This window comes from Megascapheus bottae, chromosome 13 (assembly GCF_031878675.1).
Source record: "Megascapheus bottae isolate mThoBot1 chromosome 13, mThoBot2.hap1, whole genome shotgun sequence".
NCBI lineage: Eukaryota > Metazoa > Chordata > Mammalia > Rodentia > Geomyidae > Megascapheus > Megascapheus bottae.
The window spans coordinates 46,343,300-46,359,940 of record NC_143521.1 but is presented as its reverse complement, the minus strand read 5'-3'; the positions used below and the strand labels follow the sequence as shown (position 1 = coordinate 46,359,940).

General features: G+C 41.3%; 1 protein-coding gene across 1 annotated transcript in view; it reads right to left on the bottom strand.

The window, feature by feature from the left end:
* Sel1l3 (SEL1L family member 3) overlaps window positions 1-16,641 on the bottom strand; it is a 110,942-nt gene that overhangs the window by 77,778 nt on the left and 16,523 nt on the right. The window contains exons 3-6 of the mRNA XM_090343745.1: window positions 10,227-10,353; window positions 8,307-8,428; window positions 6,582-6,697; window positions 2,501-2,559 (exon numbers count right to left, since the gene is read on the bottom strand). Coding sequence (XP_090199871.1) covers window positions 2,501-2,559; window positions 6,582-6,697; window positions 8,307-8,428; window positions 10,227-10,353 — 424 coding nt within the window. The remainder of the gene's footprint in view (window positions 1-2,500; window positions 2,560-6,581; window positions 6,698-8,306; window positions 8,429-10,226; window positions 10,354-16,641) is intronic.

The following is a 16,641-nucleotide window of genomic DNA, read 5'->3' as shown; positions in this document are numbered from 1 at the left end:
CACCTTTACAGGGAGAATGGGCCTGCAGAAACGATTTTGAACCTGTGGCCTCTAGAAACAGGAAGATAAGGTTCAGTTCCCCAAAACACTCAGCTTCAACACTTGCCTGCAGATGCCTCTGTCCCCCAAAATGTTATGTTGAAGGCATGTCTGTCAGTCACATAGCCCAGAACCCAGCAGACCACCATCCTCACTCAACTCCAGCCTTCTGGAATTTCAAAGGCAAAAAAGCCCTTACATGAGAAACAGAAAGGAGCCAGTGATATTTGATCAGTTGTCAAAAACATCTTTGGGTTGGAGTGGGTGGCAGAGGAAGAGGAGAAGTTACTATTTTAGACTCCACATCCTAAAATAAAACCCCTCAGTTCCTAGAGTTTCACAGAACTATGAGGGATTTCCAAAGGAGCCACAGATCCTGTTTTGCTAATGAGGAGTCTCTAACCTCTCTAGGATAGAGACTTCAGTTTGTCACTGAAGACTCAGAACCAGTTATACAACTAAAAGTGGCGGCTTTCCACTGAATGCCTTTGCTGACCTTGAGAAGCTTTAGAAGGCTTTTGCTCAGTCCTGGCCCCTCTTCTGTGCTTCATTGGAGTGATCAAGTCACTCTCTGACCTTCTCCTTGCAGGTGAACGGACAATACTTCCCTAGCCTGTCTATAAACCTCTAAATCCTCTAATCCAGTCAGGAAAAAAAGAATTGTTCTAAGTGCCCAGAGTCCAAAAGAAATCAGTTTGACTTAAATGTAAACAGGAATGGCTTAAAGGGGGAGGAAGCAGGGAGGGAGGGAGGCTCCTTTATTCCCACCTCTGCCATATTTCTTTAAAGAACCTGATTCTGATAGCAGTTGGGTTAGGTGAGACTTCATACCTTGAGCCTGCAGGCAAAGCATTTTTGAATGAAAGCAAACCACAAACCATCTCCTTACTCCATATAAAGTTAAAAGCTGGCCAGACATTTTTTTGAAGTCATATATTTAAAATCTAGTAATGTTTATTTCCAATCTCTACACATATACACATTCAGTTATACACATATTGTTTATTTATAGTGGGACATTGCAAATTTCTATTTTTTCTTTTTCATTATTATTATTATTATTTCTTTTTGTGTTGATACTGAAGCTTGAACTCCAGCTCTGGGTACAATCCATTAGCTTTTTTGTTGCTGTTTTTTTCTTTATCCTGGTCCTAGAGTTTGAACTCAGGGCCTGGGAGTTGTCCCTGAGCTTCTTTTGCTCAAGGCTAGTGTTCTACCACTGAAGCCAGAGTTCTACTGCTGACTTCTTTGGAGTAGTTTGTTAGAGGTTAAGAGTCTCATGGACATTCCTATTTAGGCTAGCTTTGAACCATGATTCTCAGAGCTCAGATTTCTGAGGAACTAGGATTACAGATATGAACCACTGGTGTCACCCTGGGCATTGCAAATTCCTAATGAAAGTGGTCTTATGGTTCTGTAAAAACCCCCATGACAAACAGATAGAGGAGCAAATTAAAAAATTATGAAGCAAAGGCAAGGAATCCAGTTCTCTGTTGCAGTAATCTTGGAAAGAATGGTTCTGCAAGGATGAAAAGTTACTCTAATATCAATAGTTGCACACATTTCAAATCTAGATTATGATCATAAATATGAAGACTGTCTGCTTTTATGTTTTACACCAAGCCAAAGTTACCAACCATTCTCAATAAGCAACATTAATACTTTGATTTATATTTTGCAGAATCCTTTGTAGAAGATAATTTTCAAAGAAAATGAATTATGAAGTGCCTTGAAAGGAAGAATTTACAATGAGAGCTGTAGAGAGAACTAGTTTCTATTGCTTAGAAATAAAAAAGGTTGTGAGAAAAGTAGGGGGAATTTGTGCCTGTAAAAGGAAAAAAAAAAAAAGGAACAAAGTCTAGCTACAGGGCAAAGAATAGTCTATGCTTGGAAAAGCTGAATTAGATGTGTAGAATAATATTAGGATTGAAGGCTAACAAGTGTGAAGAGTCTTTAACCCTTGACTAGGCCAAGATAAAAAAATAAAATTCATACTCATTAGCTAAGTACCAGTGACTCATGCTATAATTCTAATGATTTAGGAGGCTGAGATCAGAAGGGTAATAGTTGGAGAGTAGTCCGAGAATATAAGAGACCTCTTCTCAACCAACATCTAGGTACAGTGGGGTATCCCTGTCATCCTGGTTACATGGTAGGCTGAGATTGGGAAGACTGTGCTTCCAGATTAGCCCAAGCAGGAAAGTCCATGAGACTCTCTCGCTGGAAGAAGTTAATCGTGGTGATATGCTCCTCTCACCCCAGCTATAACCAAAAGCAGAGAACAGGAGGATCCTAGGTCAGATATATGTCTGGGCATGAAACAAGATAAGTTCTAAAAAAAAATAGAGTAACCAGTTAACAAAAGGGCTGAAGTATATAGCTCAGCAGCACAGTGCCTACCAAACAAGGGCAAGGCCCTGAGTTCAAATCCCAGTACTACCCAAACTACTACCACACTTACCTAATGGTCTGATTATGGTGGCTTTTCAAGTCCAGGCCAAGGTTGGTGGTGACCATTATCTACATTGGAAGAGAGATACAGGTATCATTTATATACCCCATAACAAACACAGGCCTTGATATAAATTATTCAGAAAATATGCTAGTCTTTCACCTGATCAGTTTTTGCAAAAATAAATTCAACAGTTTACTAGCCCTGTACATATTTTAAGACTTAACAAATGTAACTTCCCTAAATGGCTTGGCTAAAAATATCTCCAGCGTAGTTTCTGCCAATGGCTTTCAGATGCTTTCAAACTCCAAGCCAAAGGTTCATTTGATGTGTCTGGGCTTACAAGCTTGTTTCACGAAAAGACAAGAAAATGTGTGTGATATTACAAGGAGGTTTTGAACTTTACTCTGATTCCCTACGAGCCTTGGGGACAGAAATAAGATTCACACTGTGTTCTTCCTGCACAAAGGATCATTACTCTTGTTCAACAGGGACAGTTTTTCTCAGAATGCTGTTTGTGATCTCATGTGGTTCTTTCTTGTGCTGTGAATTATAAGGTAAATCCCTGGACTTACGAGCTACTTTTATTTCCCCCATCACTTCCATAAAAAAAAACATTGAGGGGCTGGGAGTTTGGCCTAGAAGTAGAGTGCTTGCCTAGCATGCATGCAGACCCAGGTTCCATTCCTCGGTACCACATACATAGAAAAAGGCAGAAGTGGTGCTGTGGCTCAAGTGGTAGAGCTCTGTCTTTGAGAAAACTCAAGGACAGTGCTTGGGCCCTGAGTTCAATCCCCAGGAGTGGCAAAAAAAGAAAAAATTCATTGAGCAGCCAGGCACTAGTGGCTCGTGCCTATATTTCTAAGTACTCAGGAGGCTAAGAACTGAGAATCACAGTTCAAAGCCAGCTTATGAGACTCTTATCTCCAATTAACCAACAAAAGACTGGGAGTGGCACTGTGGCTCAAATGCCAGAGCTACATTCTTGAATGATAAACTTACAAGACAACCCTGGGGCCCTGAATTCAAGCCCTGTAAGGACACACACACACACAAAATCATTGAGAAGATTTCCTAGGTGATCACAGATGTGGAGTCCCTACTGTATCTTCAGAAAACAAAAAGTAGAAACCAGCCCAAATCACCCACCAATGGAGTGTGCGTTAGGGAGGGCAGATAGAAGAGAAAAGAAGACCAAGGGGCAAAAATCTTCCTAACACAGAAAAACTCTTTGTTTTCTATTCACCTCTCTGGCCACTCAGCTTCTCTTCCATTTTACCCCACTGTACTATGCTATCAAATTCATATCGCCAAGAATGATTTTTGTTCTATTCTGCTCAAAACCTCTCCAAGATGCCCCACTGCCTTACAAACTAAAGAATTAATTCCCCGATACTCAAGATTCTTCAGATTCTTGCCTCAAAGATATACTTTTACTTTTTTTTTTTTTTTTTTTTTTTGCCAGTCCTGGGCTTGAGCTCAGGGCCTGAGCACTGTCTTTGGACTTTCTCAAGGCTAGAGCTCTACCACTTGAGCCTCAGCACCACTTCCGGCTTTTTTCTATGTATGTGGTACCGAGGAATCGAACCTGGGTCTTCATGCATGCTAGGCAAGCACTTTAACCACTAGGCCAAACTCCCAGCCCCCTACTTTTACTTTTTCTATTAGGTTTCACTGTTTGTTTGCTTTGCCAGTCCTAGGGCTTGAACTCAAGGCCTGGGCACTGTCCTTAAAGCTCACTACCACTTGAGCCACAGCACCACTTCTGTTTTCTCTGTTTATGTGGTACTGAGAAGTAGAACCCAGGACTTCATGCATGCTAGGCAAGCATTCTACCACTAAGCCACATTCCTAGCCCAAGTTTTTTTGTTTTGTTTTTAAATTTTTTGTGTATGCCAGTCCTGGGGCTTGAACTTAGGGTTCAAACATTGTTTCTGACTGTTTTATGCTTAGGGCTAGCATTCTACCACTTAAACCATAACCCCACTTCTGGCTTTTGGGTGGTTAATTGGAGATAAAGGTCTCAGATTTTCTTGTGTAAACTGGCTATAAACCTCAATCCTCAGATCTCTCCTTCATTAGTCGCTAGGATTACAAATACTTAGACTATTTTTTCTTTTGCCAATCCTTGGGCTTGAACTCAGGGCCTGAGCACTGTACTTGGGCTTTTTCCTCAAGGCTAGCACTCTGCCACATGAGCCACAGCACCATTTCTGGCTTTTTCTATGTATGTGATACCAAGGAATTGAACCCGGGTCTTCGTGCATGCTAGGTAAGCACTCTACCACTAGACCAAACTCCCAGCCCAGCCTATTATGTTCTTTTTTTTATTTTTTAAATAATATGCAGTGTTCTAATCCAGCAGCTATAGTTTGTACATGATCCCCAAATAAATTGACTTCTTGAAAGCTTATTCCCTAAATTCATGTTAGGAGTATTTGAAGATGGGGCTTTGAAGAAGAGCTAATGATAGATGAAGTCATGAGGATGGGGCGCCCATTATGTTGTTAGTGGCTTTGTACAAAGAAATGCACCAGAATGGGCACTCCACCCTATGCTCTTTCTTTCTGGCCATGCTGGGATACAGGAAGAAGGCCCACACCAGATGCTAAAACTGAATGTTGAACTTGCCATTTCCTATTTCTGTGAGAAGAGAACTCCTTTGATACAGAATATCCTGTCTCTGATACGCTGTGGTAGCCAGGGCCAGTGGCTCACTTTTACACTCCTAACTGTTCAGGAGGTTGAGATGTGGAGGATCAGGGGTTTGAGGCCAGCATGGGCGGAAAAGTTTGCTAGGTATCCAGAAAAGCTTCTTCCTCTTTTTTCCATCTAAACCGAGACTGCTCCCCAAACCTCCCCCACAAGCATCCCAACACGAAAAAAACTGTCTCTTCTCAAAATCAATATGAATCATTTGGTAATTAAACTAGTCTTGTGACTTCTCTTCACGTGCTTAATGTTGCTTCCATAAATAGTCTATAAGCAACTGGAGCCTAATGCATTACATGCAGCAGGTGCAAAATAAGATGTGTGAATGTGCTCTGAAGACCGGATGTCTGCCTCAATGACACACAGCACTCCATAGAAAACAGTGGCCAGGCACCGTCACCATTGTGAGCCTCCAGACACCAAAGGGAAACCAAGGACTACAGTTAAGTCACATCACGGTTTTAAGGAAATATTTGCCCGAAAACAGCTACAAAGCCTGTGAAAACCTTCTTGGGAAGGCAGCAAGAACTGGCTTTATTTAGTTTTCTCTTTAGAAAAAAAGGAAATGTGATCAACCGCAAGCATCGAGGGAAAGCTGTGTAGTACCTAATATGCAGGAACAAACAAAATGCCTCTTCCAGTTTTGTTACAGAGAAATCACAAATCAATAAAGAAAGCTGATGAGAAAAATAACGCAACCAGAAAAGAAGAAGATGGAAAAAAGCAGTATGCTGGCCTTGGGTACAGGAACAAATGGATTTGTCTTCAATTATAGCAATAGATTTGCCATCATCCATAAAATCTGTGTTAAGGGAGTTTGGAACAGTTTTCACATATAAGGCAGATAAAGATTCTTCCAACTTACCAGGGTTAGCATTTTTGTTTGAGGGTTTATTACAAGTGCATTTAATGCCAAACACAAGTAATTGTTTCAATTGAAAAAAAAAAAGCAGTCCAACCATTTCTCAGCTGAATGAAACCAATAAATTCCCTTTTTGAAGGAAGTCCTGGTTCTGATAACACAATGGCCAATGCAGTCTTCCCATCAATCCCTCCTACCATATCTGCCTGGGGGGCGTGGGGGCTGGGGGAATGGGACTGAATTTGCTCAGATAATTGTGTCTTTAGAGCAACTAGATTATTTACTCATTCACACCATAGTTGAAAGAAGCACTTTAGAAGTTAATTAAATGGGATGAGATTCTTATGATTGAAACTTCCTTCTATAAAAGTTTGATTTAGCAAGTGCAGTGCTGTAAAGAGGCGTCATTTACTACAAAATTGCTGGCAGATTTGGTTATTTTCTGGCTCTGTTGCTGTTGCTTAAGCAGAAAGGAAAATGCCACCATGATTCAAGATGGAACAAGCCTATAGGTACCTGGCCTCCATGGAAAGAGATGTCCAGGCGAAACCACTCCTTCAGAGGTATGGTGAATTTGGTTTTGACAGCCAGGTCTTCTCCTTTGACAAGATGCATCTGAATATGCAAATGACCTAAAAATGAAAATTAGAAGTCATAAAAGTGAAAAACAAAACCATACACCTCTCAGAAGTAAATGAAACAGCTATGGCTTTATAATAATTGTCCTAAGAAGCTATAATACTAAGTCACGTTTTGTTTTCCCTTTCAACAAATAAACAAAAGCAAAAGCTAGGTTTAGTGATGCCCAGCTGTAATCCCAGGTTTGGCTGGGAGTGTGGCTTAGTGGTGGTGTGCTTGCCTAGCATGTGATGCCCTTCACGCACTTTATATGTGAAAACTGACTGTTCCAATCTCCTTTAACACAGATTATATGGATGATGGCAAATCTATTGTTATAAATGAAGACAAATCCTGAGTACTACATGAACAACAACAACCAAAAGAGAAGTTGAGGCAGAAGTACTATAAGTTCTTTTTTTGTTAAGTTTTCTTTAAAATATATTCTTATTGTTATTATAAAGGTGACATACTGAGAGGTAACAGTTTCATAAGTTAGGTAATGAGTACATTCCTTTTTGAATAATGAGGATTGCAAATTCTGAATCAGCCTGGATACCTAGCAAGACTCTGTCCCTTAAACAAAACCTACAAGCAAGGACACAAGAGTAAAAATGCACTTATGAACAAGACGTTTTAGACTTCTAGAAAAAAAAAATGAGGATTTCATTTGAAGCTCACATTTGGTTCCCTGTGGTCTTTATTTTGCATAAAAAATATCCAATCTCTGTTTTTTTTCCCCAAATCAAAAAGAAAACAAAGAGACTTGGCAAACAACCCAAGCCCAAGAGCCATCTAGATTTTCTCAGTTTATATTCTTAATCTTTAGTTGTCTTAATTCTGTAGCCATTTTTTTGTAACCTCTTTTGCCTGAGTCTACCCAAAGCAATCAACTTGTTTTTGTTTTCTTTTGTTTTGTTTTTATGTGCCAGCCTAGGGCTTAAACTCTAAGTCCTGTCCTCTCTTATTTAGCTTTTACACTCAAGGCTGATATTCTAGCACTTGAGTCACACCACCACTTCCAGCTTTTTGCTGGTTAATTGAAGACTTGCCTGTCCAGGCTGGCTCCAAACTGAAGTCTCAGATCTCAGTTTCTTGAGTTTCTAGGATTACAGCTAGGAGCCACCAACAACATCTGGCTAAATTTGGTTTTTATAAAAAGACTACATTTTTCCTGCCCAGTCCAATTTTATTGGATTACCCATTTAAGTTACTGGCATGATTAAGATACAGTCAAGAGCTGGTGGCTCAGGCCTATAATCCTAGTGACTCAGGGGGCTGAGATCTGCATGCCTTGGCAAAAAAAAAAAAAAAAGTGAGACTTTTATCTCTGATTAAGCTCCAAAAAAAGCTGCAATTGAAGCTCTGACTCATGTGGTAGAGAACTTGAGCACAAATGCTTAGGGACAATGCCCAGGCCCTGAGTTCAAGCCCTTGGACGAGTACATATACACAGAACCCCCCCCCTCACACACACACACACAGAGCAATATAATTTATGCATTTACTATCATTGAGCCTCTTACATTGACAAAATTCTTCTTGTTCTAGACAGATACATCTGCTAACAGACAGCATGTAAGAAAATGACGGTATCCCTTTAAAGGTTGTGTTTACACTCACCCTCTTCGGTAAGGAATATGGAAGGAGTACCATACATCTCATCAGCATCCACAAAGTACAGAATCCCACAGAGATTGGTCTTGCAATAATGGAGTAAATAAAGCCACAGCGAAACAGTAAACCTGAAGGAGTGAGGGGAAAAAAATAATCTGTAGATTTATATCACCCAAGAATGGGTAATTACAGTTAACAATGACCGAGTAAATTGCTTTCTTTGCCTTAGTGTTCATCGTGGGAGATCAGCTTGCAGAGCCTGATATTTTGAGACAAAAGTAGCAGTCCTCATAACTGCAAAGACAGGACTTACGCTTCATCATACGAGACCAGTAGACATTCTAACTCTTCCTTGTCTTCTGGAGTAGCTCACGTGCTTGCCATTTGAATTCTTGATTAAGGCTAATAAAGCCCAGACATCAAATAAAAATATGGATTTTAATAAGAGGTGGTTTGATAAGAAGCTCTTCTAATATGTATGATTAAGAGAAAAAACACAATTAGAGATTCTTAGGCAATTTTGTTTCTTTCAAAGATAAAAGCCCTGAGGTAGAACAATGTAATAATCTGAAAATGGCCTCCCTATAGGATAACTGGACACACAGATACATCTTAGTACTTGCTTCAGGTTTTTCTGTCTTAGGTGTCTAGCTGACCAAGACGGGGCTATTTCAATCGCAAACACACTGTGATTTGTGGAGCGAAGATAAAATAACACCTACTTAACTAGTACATGCTTGGCCAAGTTACATGGGATTCATCAAGTCACTTGCTGAACACTTGTTTGAAGCATACATTGTGACATGGGCAGTAATTCAAAGATAAGGAGCTGGGAATGGGTTCTTTTTCCACAGGGAACACAAGTCAAGGTCAAAGGCAAGCAGAGTCAAGGTCAAAGATAAATCAATTTATCTTCATTTGCCCCTGGAGCCAAATTCAGTTTGGAATAAAGTATCAGGGGTTCTGGGGTTTGGGGGGGCATATATCCAAACAAGTAAGTCCTTTGGAATATTCTTGGCTTTTATAATCCAGCCTCAAAATCAGGGACATGATATGCAAACAGATGGTGTCCCAAAGCTCCCTCCTGACCCTCCCAGCTGAGCAAGCTCATGACGACAAGTTATTACAAGGAAGCTTAGCAAGAACATACGCTCAGTAAAGTGAGTCAAGATCTTCCTGCAGCCGGCAGCATGGAAGAATTAAATCACTCTGCTAAATCCATCTGATCTGAGGTGAATCAGGAACCATATTCGGCATTTTCAATTCAGCAGAAGGCAAAAATAGATATATGTGGATTTTGCCCAAATCAATGGAGATCGGAAGCTGTGAGATTTCTAGCAGTTCATCCAAATCTTCTAGAACAGAACAGGCAAAACCAGGGCCACAGTCTGTGCTGGCTTGGGCTGGCTGCCCTGGAAACCTTGTGAGGTCAGATGAACTCCTTGCAACCCGCTCACTTTGTTCCAGGGACCAAACTATCTATAAAGGCAAATGGAGGGCTTCCCAGCTCCGCATTCCAGGTCCACATGTCTGGCTGCATATTTGAGCTGAATATTAGATCTGAACATTTGTACAAAGCACCTGCCCAAGCTGTGTCCTTTTAAGCACTTCTTCCTCAAGCCAGCTTTGGCTCAGATTAAAGAGCCCTACCACGTGGCACGGGTAGCTCACACCTGTAATCTTAGCTACTCGGGAGGCTGAGATCTAAGGATCTCAGTTCCAAATGAGCCTGAACAAGAAAGCCCATGAGATTCTTAGGCCCAAATAAGCACCAACAAGCTGGAAGAAGAGGAGACCAAATGGTAGATAGAGTACCAGCCTTGAGCAAAAAGAGCTGTGAGATAGTGTCCAGGTTCTCAGCTCAAGCTCCTCCCCGTCCCACAATCCCCATCAAACCAGCCCCCAGAGTCGCCCACCCTCACTTACACGGGGTAGTCTGTCCGCTGGCATCGGGTGGCCTCCAGCTCTCGGTTCTGAAACCTCAGGAGCTTCTTCACGATGCCTGTGTTTTCTCCACTGGAGGCATAGGGAAAGGCAAGGAGGGTAGCCTCATCTGCAAACAGCAAAGCAGTCACCATCCATTAGCTCTAGGAAAGCACGTCTCTCTAAATCACGCCCCCCTGGACCCCTCTTGCCCAGCTGCAATCAAGCACATAATGCCATTGCCCAGAAATTTGAGCAAACATTCATGGCACACTGAATACCAGCCAGGAACAGTGCTATGCACTTTAGCAAGCCTATTCTCACTAGTTTTTCTAACAACCCTATGAGTCTGGATTCTATTATTAGCTCCGGGATGTTCACAAAGTTGAGTAGTGGCAGAACCAAACTTCAAATCTCAAACTTAGGTTTCTAAGGTTTCTATGTATTTGGGGATTAAGAAATAACAATAAAAAATTAGCCAGGTGCTGGTGGCTCATATCTGTAATCCTAGGTATTCAGGAAGCTGAGATCTGAGGATCCCAGTTCAAAGTCAGTCAGGGCAGGAATTTTAATCACCAAAAGTGGGAAATGGAACTGAGGCTCAAGTGGTAAAGCATTAGCTTTGTGTAAAAAAAATGCTTTAAAAAAGCTAAGAACAAGGCTGAGGCAAGCTATTATTGACATGTGCATGGGCACACACACAAAAAAATGAATGGTTTGAATGCTAGGCAAGTGCTCTACCACTTAGAGCTACATCTAAGCACTGTTTAAGTTTGTCTTGGGCATAAACAAGATACACTGTATAAAAGTGACCAACCACATCCCTTACAGCTGGTTCAAAGCCTGGGAGATTTCTGTGGTTCTAGCAAACACAGGATGTCCAACTTTTATCACACAAGGCAAATTGACATCTTTCTGTTCTCTATTCAATACTTGCTGCCATGAATAAGGCTAAGCATACATTTCCCCCACACACATCCTCCACCAAAGAAAAAGAGTACTGATGGGTTATACCTGTAACCCTAGCTACCCAGGAGAGTTAGATTTGAGGATCATGGTTCAAAGCCAGCCTGGACAGAAAAGACCATGGGACTCTTATCTCCAATTAATGACTCAAAAAAGCTATACTAATTTTAAAAAGTAGCAACTAACAATTTCTGGGTTTAAGCACCTATAATTAATTGGCAGAAGCATCCATTTTCCTGAACTTCACAGACGGAGACTCTCCTGTGAGAGTCACCAAACACCAATACTGGCGCAAATTGTGGGGTCTTTCTGCCTGGGGCACTAGGCATTCTAGCTCTCATTTCCCAAGAGGAAACAAAAAATTTTACTAAGTAGAGCAGTACTTTTGGTTTAATATAATTTGGAAATCATAAGAGCAGTTTGGAGAATCTTAGGCCCTTGTGTATATATTTAATAAGATTAAATAAGCCAGCGTTCCCACAGTGCCTATAAATGTTCTTAAAGATGTATATGAAGACCCAAAAGGGTAGAATTATCAGTTCCAACAGAAACACTTAGAATTTTTTTTTTAATTTGAGCTCAGTTGGGCACACTGGACTTGCTGGTGTGTTTTGAGGGTGGAGAGGGGATTAAATAGAAATTCTGAAATGGTGTCACTGGAATCTGAGGAATAGATTTCCCAGAGAAGGTGACAATCAGTTGACCCTTGGTTTGCCTTCCACCATGTTGAATGAAGTAGAAGAGATCAGATGGTCACATTAGACCCCAGGAAACCTTCTGTGGGTAATTATTATCTAAAATAATTTTTACAAAACATTTCTTTCCTACCCAACAAAGCTAAAGTAAGAATCATTTTCTTGTAAAATCTGTAGTTTCACTAATCTAAAATTTAGGCTTCTGTGGTATTCCCCTGTTGGCTATAATACTATCTTTCTGTTATAATCAGAAGTACATTTTGAGCAGTATTTTGGAACAGGACTTTAGCATTCATCTAGCCCGGAATATAACATTTAGCCTTGTGGTCTAGTAGATGGTTACAAATGCTAAGAAGGCTACAGAGATATTCCTTAATCATGGGGCTACAACTCAATAAATATGAGTGGCAAAACTTAAGTATCAAATACGAACCCACCAAACATTATAACTTAACCTGTTCTATCTTCGACTTTAAATATGCTCCGAGCTGGTATGATAGTTCAGACCTGTGATTTCAGCTACTTGCGAAGCAGAGATTAGGAGATCATGGACAGCTTGGGCATAGGTTTATAAGACTCTATCTCTAACAGTAGGTTGGTGGAGTGGCTCAAATGGTAGAGGGTCAAGCACAAGGCTCTTAGTTCAAATTATAGTACTACTGGAGCCGAGAGCATGGTCTATTGGCAGAGTGCTTGCCTAGCATGTACAAAGGTCTGGATTTGAGTCCTTGGTACCACATACACAGAAAAAGCCAGCAGTAGCACTGTGGCTCAAATGGTAGGAGTGCTAGCCTTGAGGAATGCACAAGGACAGTGCTCAGACCCTAAGTCCAAGCCCCAGGACTGGAAAAACGCAAAACAAAACAAACTATAAACAAACAAACAAAAAAGAAGTCTCTCAGAACATCGATATTTTCTTACAGTTGTAAAAAGCCTATTTTATGATAAAGTATTGAATATCATATAATTTACTGAGCACTGTACTCAAATCAAACTGCCAAGGCCCCATTACCCATCCTACCCACTTTCAGAACTATAGGGCTTCCTGCTTTGGCACTAGGTCTAGCATCGCTATTAGGCTAACTAGGGCTCCCAACCCTTCCTGTTTCTTGACTACAGTGTGTGTGTGTGTGTGTGTGTGTGTGTGTGTGTGTGTGTGTGTGTGTGTGTGTGCGCGCGTGTGCACGCGCGCTAAGCCTAGGGATTGAATTTAGAACCTAGATGCTATCTCTGAGCTTCTGTGTTCAGGGCTAATGCTCTATCACTGGAGCCACAGCTCCACTTCCAGCGTTTCGGTGGTTAATTGGAGTTAAGAGTCTCATAGACTTTTTTGTCCAGGGCTGTCATTGAACTGTGATCCTGGGATCTGAGCCTCCTGTGTAGCTAAAATTATAGCTGTGAGCTACTAGCACCCAGCTTGCTAACCACTTTGAATCTTATTTCTGGTAGGGGAAACCACAAGGCCTATTTTCTAGTTTATCCAGGGGATTCAAAACCTTGCCATGGACTCCTTGTCTGCCAAAGGTCCTGTCACCCTGTGACACAGACTTAGACAGACTGAACTTCAAACTCAGCTCAGAATGAAGCTAAGCCTGACCTTCACTTGCTTGTGGAGAAGTTAGCCAGGCTCCCTGCAGGCAATCACTGTATCTAAAAGTCTGTGATTGCAACCTGGAGGCAGAGAAAGTACAATCTTTCAACTTGAGAAGCATAGCCTGAAAGCCTAGGTAACTCAATAATGCTTTCCAAACACAGAACATTAAAAAGGCAGTAGTGATTGGATGTTTTATGTCCTTTAAAGCCAATGATTGAGAATAAAGATGCTACATTCTAGAAGAAGTGATTTAACTTACAACTTTCCCCACGAAGAATATAAGGTGGGGACATGTAAGTCTATGGAATGTTGAGAATAAGAAGTCTATGGAATTGGGAGAGTCATTTATCCTCCAGATATACTTTCATGTCTGCACAAAGAAACATGTGAAAGGATGTTCGGTGAAATCTGGTTGAAAGAAAAAAAAAGACTAGAAATGACCTGCATAAACTGTCCATAGAAGATAGGTTAAATAAATTATAGACTGTCAGACAATGGAATGCCAAAGATCGGTTGAAAAAGAATGAGGTCATGCATTGGTACTGATAAAGAAAGATCTCTACTCTACTGCTAATGAGCGCAGGCAGGAATTGCTAGAATTCTCTCATTTGCTCATGCAGACAAGCTAAACTTAATGTTTCTATGTGTGGAGAATATTTCTGGAAGGAGTCACAAGAAACTCTTGCACCAAGTTTGCTTCTGGGAATAGGACCAGAAGACTTGGGTGGGCAGAACATATTCTTTCTTCTAAACCTTTTACACTATTTGAATTTTTTTAATAGTGGCAACATGCATTACGTTGGCAGCCAAGGAAGAAGAGAATAAAAGCCTCAAACATCTTTGCACAGGTAGAGAGAAGAAATCAGCCATGATCCACAATCTCCCACTCGAGATTTAGAACCTCCTCAGCATGGCTCAATTAGCTTCAAAGAGGCAAAGTCCAGTGGGTGAAGGAGACAGGATGATTCACATAGATAAAAATTCAACTTTAAAAAAAGTATTCCTTCTCATTTAAAACCCGAGTTAGGATTGTATTAGCATATTGCAAAGAGGCGGCCTAACAGAGTCGCAAGAAGGAAGAACTAGTTAAATAAATTCCCCAAGTCTTGCTTTTCCCCCTCGTTAAGGAAGGGATGAAAATAATACTGTCTTTCCCCTGGGAATATCAGGAGGATTAAATGAGACAATGTGCATGGAAAAAGTGTTTTGAAAATTAGAAAGGGCAATGCAGATGCTAGACACTAATTAGTGTTATTACTGAAAAATCCAGACTACCATGATTAACAGGGGGAAAAAGGAACTAGATCTGAATGGTTGGTTTTTTTTTTAAGTACCAAATATATAGCTTATAATTAGAAGGAGGATCATCGCCTTGTAGGCTCAAACAGGCTGCTGCATGAACTTTTATTTTTACAGAGACGAGTCCAAGTCAAGCCTGACTGTAATATTTGACTTAACTGTGAATTATTTTATTGTAGGTGGAATTGTGTTACAAGAGATCATACTTCTGATCCATTGAGCAGAAGATCATAATGACTTTTCAGGGGAGAAGGAAACTGTCAGGTTTCTAAGGAGTTTCTTAGCCAAAGAAGGAAGACAGGAGAAATGTTCATAAAAGCTGGCACTAGGAGAGATTGTTTAATAGCCCTCGGCATGGCACTTAAGAATTTTACAGTGTGGTCCTAACTAGAAATGTCTATCTTACACCCAAGATTCTGCTTTCAAATTCAAATATGTCCGCATTCCATCCCACAGCAGATGTTTATAACTAATTGACATGGTTCTTACAAGACCAATAGAGACTCAGCCCCAGGACCTGTCAATCCACACACAGGATGCTCTGAGTGGCCCTTCCCATCAGCCCTAGGAAGTACACCCAGTGAAGTCTGTCTGCCATCTGCATATCGAGGGAGGCAGGTGAGTCATTATTCCCCAATCAGCCTGCAGTGGCTCATGCTTTCCCTTCTGCCTGGATGTCCTTCACTCCATTCTTCTGATAGGGAAAGCTATAAGTCATAGTTCAGATCTCTGTCCAAATGTCACCTCTGTAAAGAAGCCTAGAAAAGCATCTAATGTATAAGGATATCTCAGAAAACGTCAAAGGTGAATGTTTCTAAGCAAACATAGAAAAAACAGCTTCAAGATCTCATTCCTCAGGGTGGCTTCCCAGTTAAGGCTGTGTGGACCTTGAACACATCATTCTGCTTCCCTCTTCTGCCCTGCAAGAGTCCCGTTCTTACGAGAAGTGCTTCACACAGTCCTGGCACACAGGGTGGCCTTACCATGCCAAGCCTTCAAGAAAGGCACTAGGCCTTCATCCTTGAGCTCCAAATCTAGTCTAGAAATTGGAACCTAGTAGAAGGGCTCAGCCAGCCTTTGTTTCATGGAATTGAAGTTGATACTTACCATACAAGTTACCCACAGAGGGCTCTGAGAGGCCAGGGAGTTCATTTCTGATTGTGGAAATAAAATTTAGTAAGACTGGAAATGTAGCTTGGTTGTAGAGTGCTTGCCTAGCACGCATAAAGCCTCGGGTTGCATTCCTCAGTGCCACATAAACTGAAAAAGCCAGAAGTGGCACTGTGGCTCAAGTGGTAGAGTGTTGGCCTTAAGCCAAGTGACCAGGCCCTGAGTTCAAGCCCAGGACTGGCAATAATAATAATAATAATAATAAAGTATATATGCATAAACATGTTCACATATATAAACACATGCATGTCTATATTCAGAGTGGGGGTAGAAATTAAACTGGCTATTGAGGGACTAACATGATTATGCCAGGGAGTCAGGGAAGGTAAAAGTGGGCTGAGGTTGGTCCAGGGCATTGGGACAAAGGAGCTGAGTTGGCAAAGGCAGAGCAATGGGAGGGGCTATGAGAGCCACAGACTCCTCCCCTCTAAGGTGGGTCATGGGGATTTCAAGAGGAGACTGGATCTCTAGGATTCTGCAAGTGCTCCTTGCGGGTGAACCCCTGGGAAGCTATGGGAAGGTACATTGCTGCTCCTCACTCCCCATGCTCCCCAATGTCACAATACAGCCACTGAGGACATTGGCCTGTTGTCCCACAGTATGCTGTACCCAGAACACAAAGCAAGGCACCCAGCCAGATTTTAATATGAGAGACATCCCACAGGCAAACTGGCAAGAATGCTCACTTAATAGT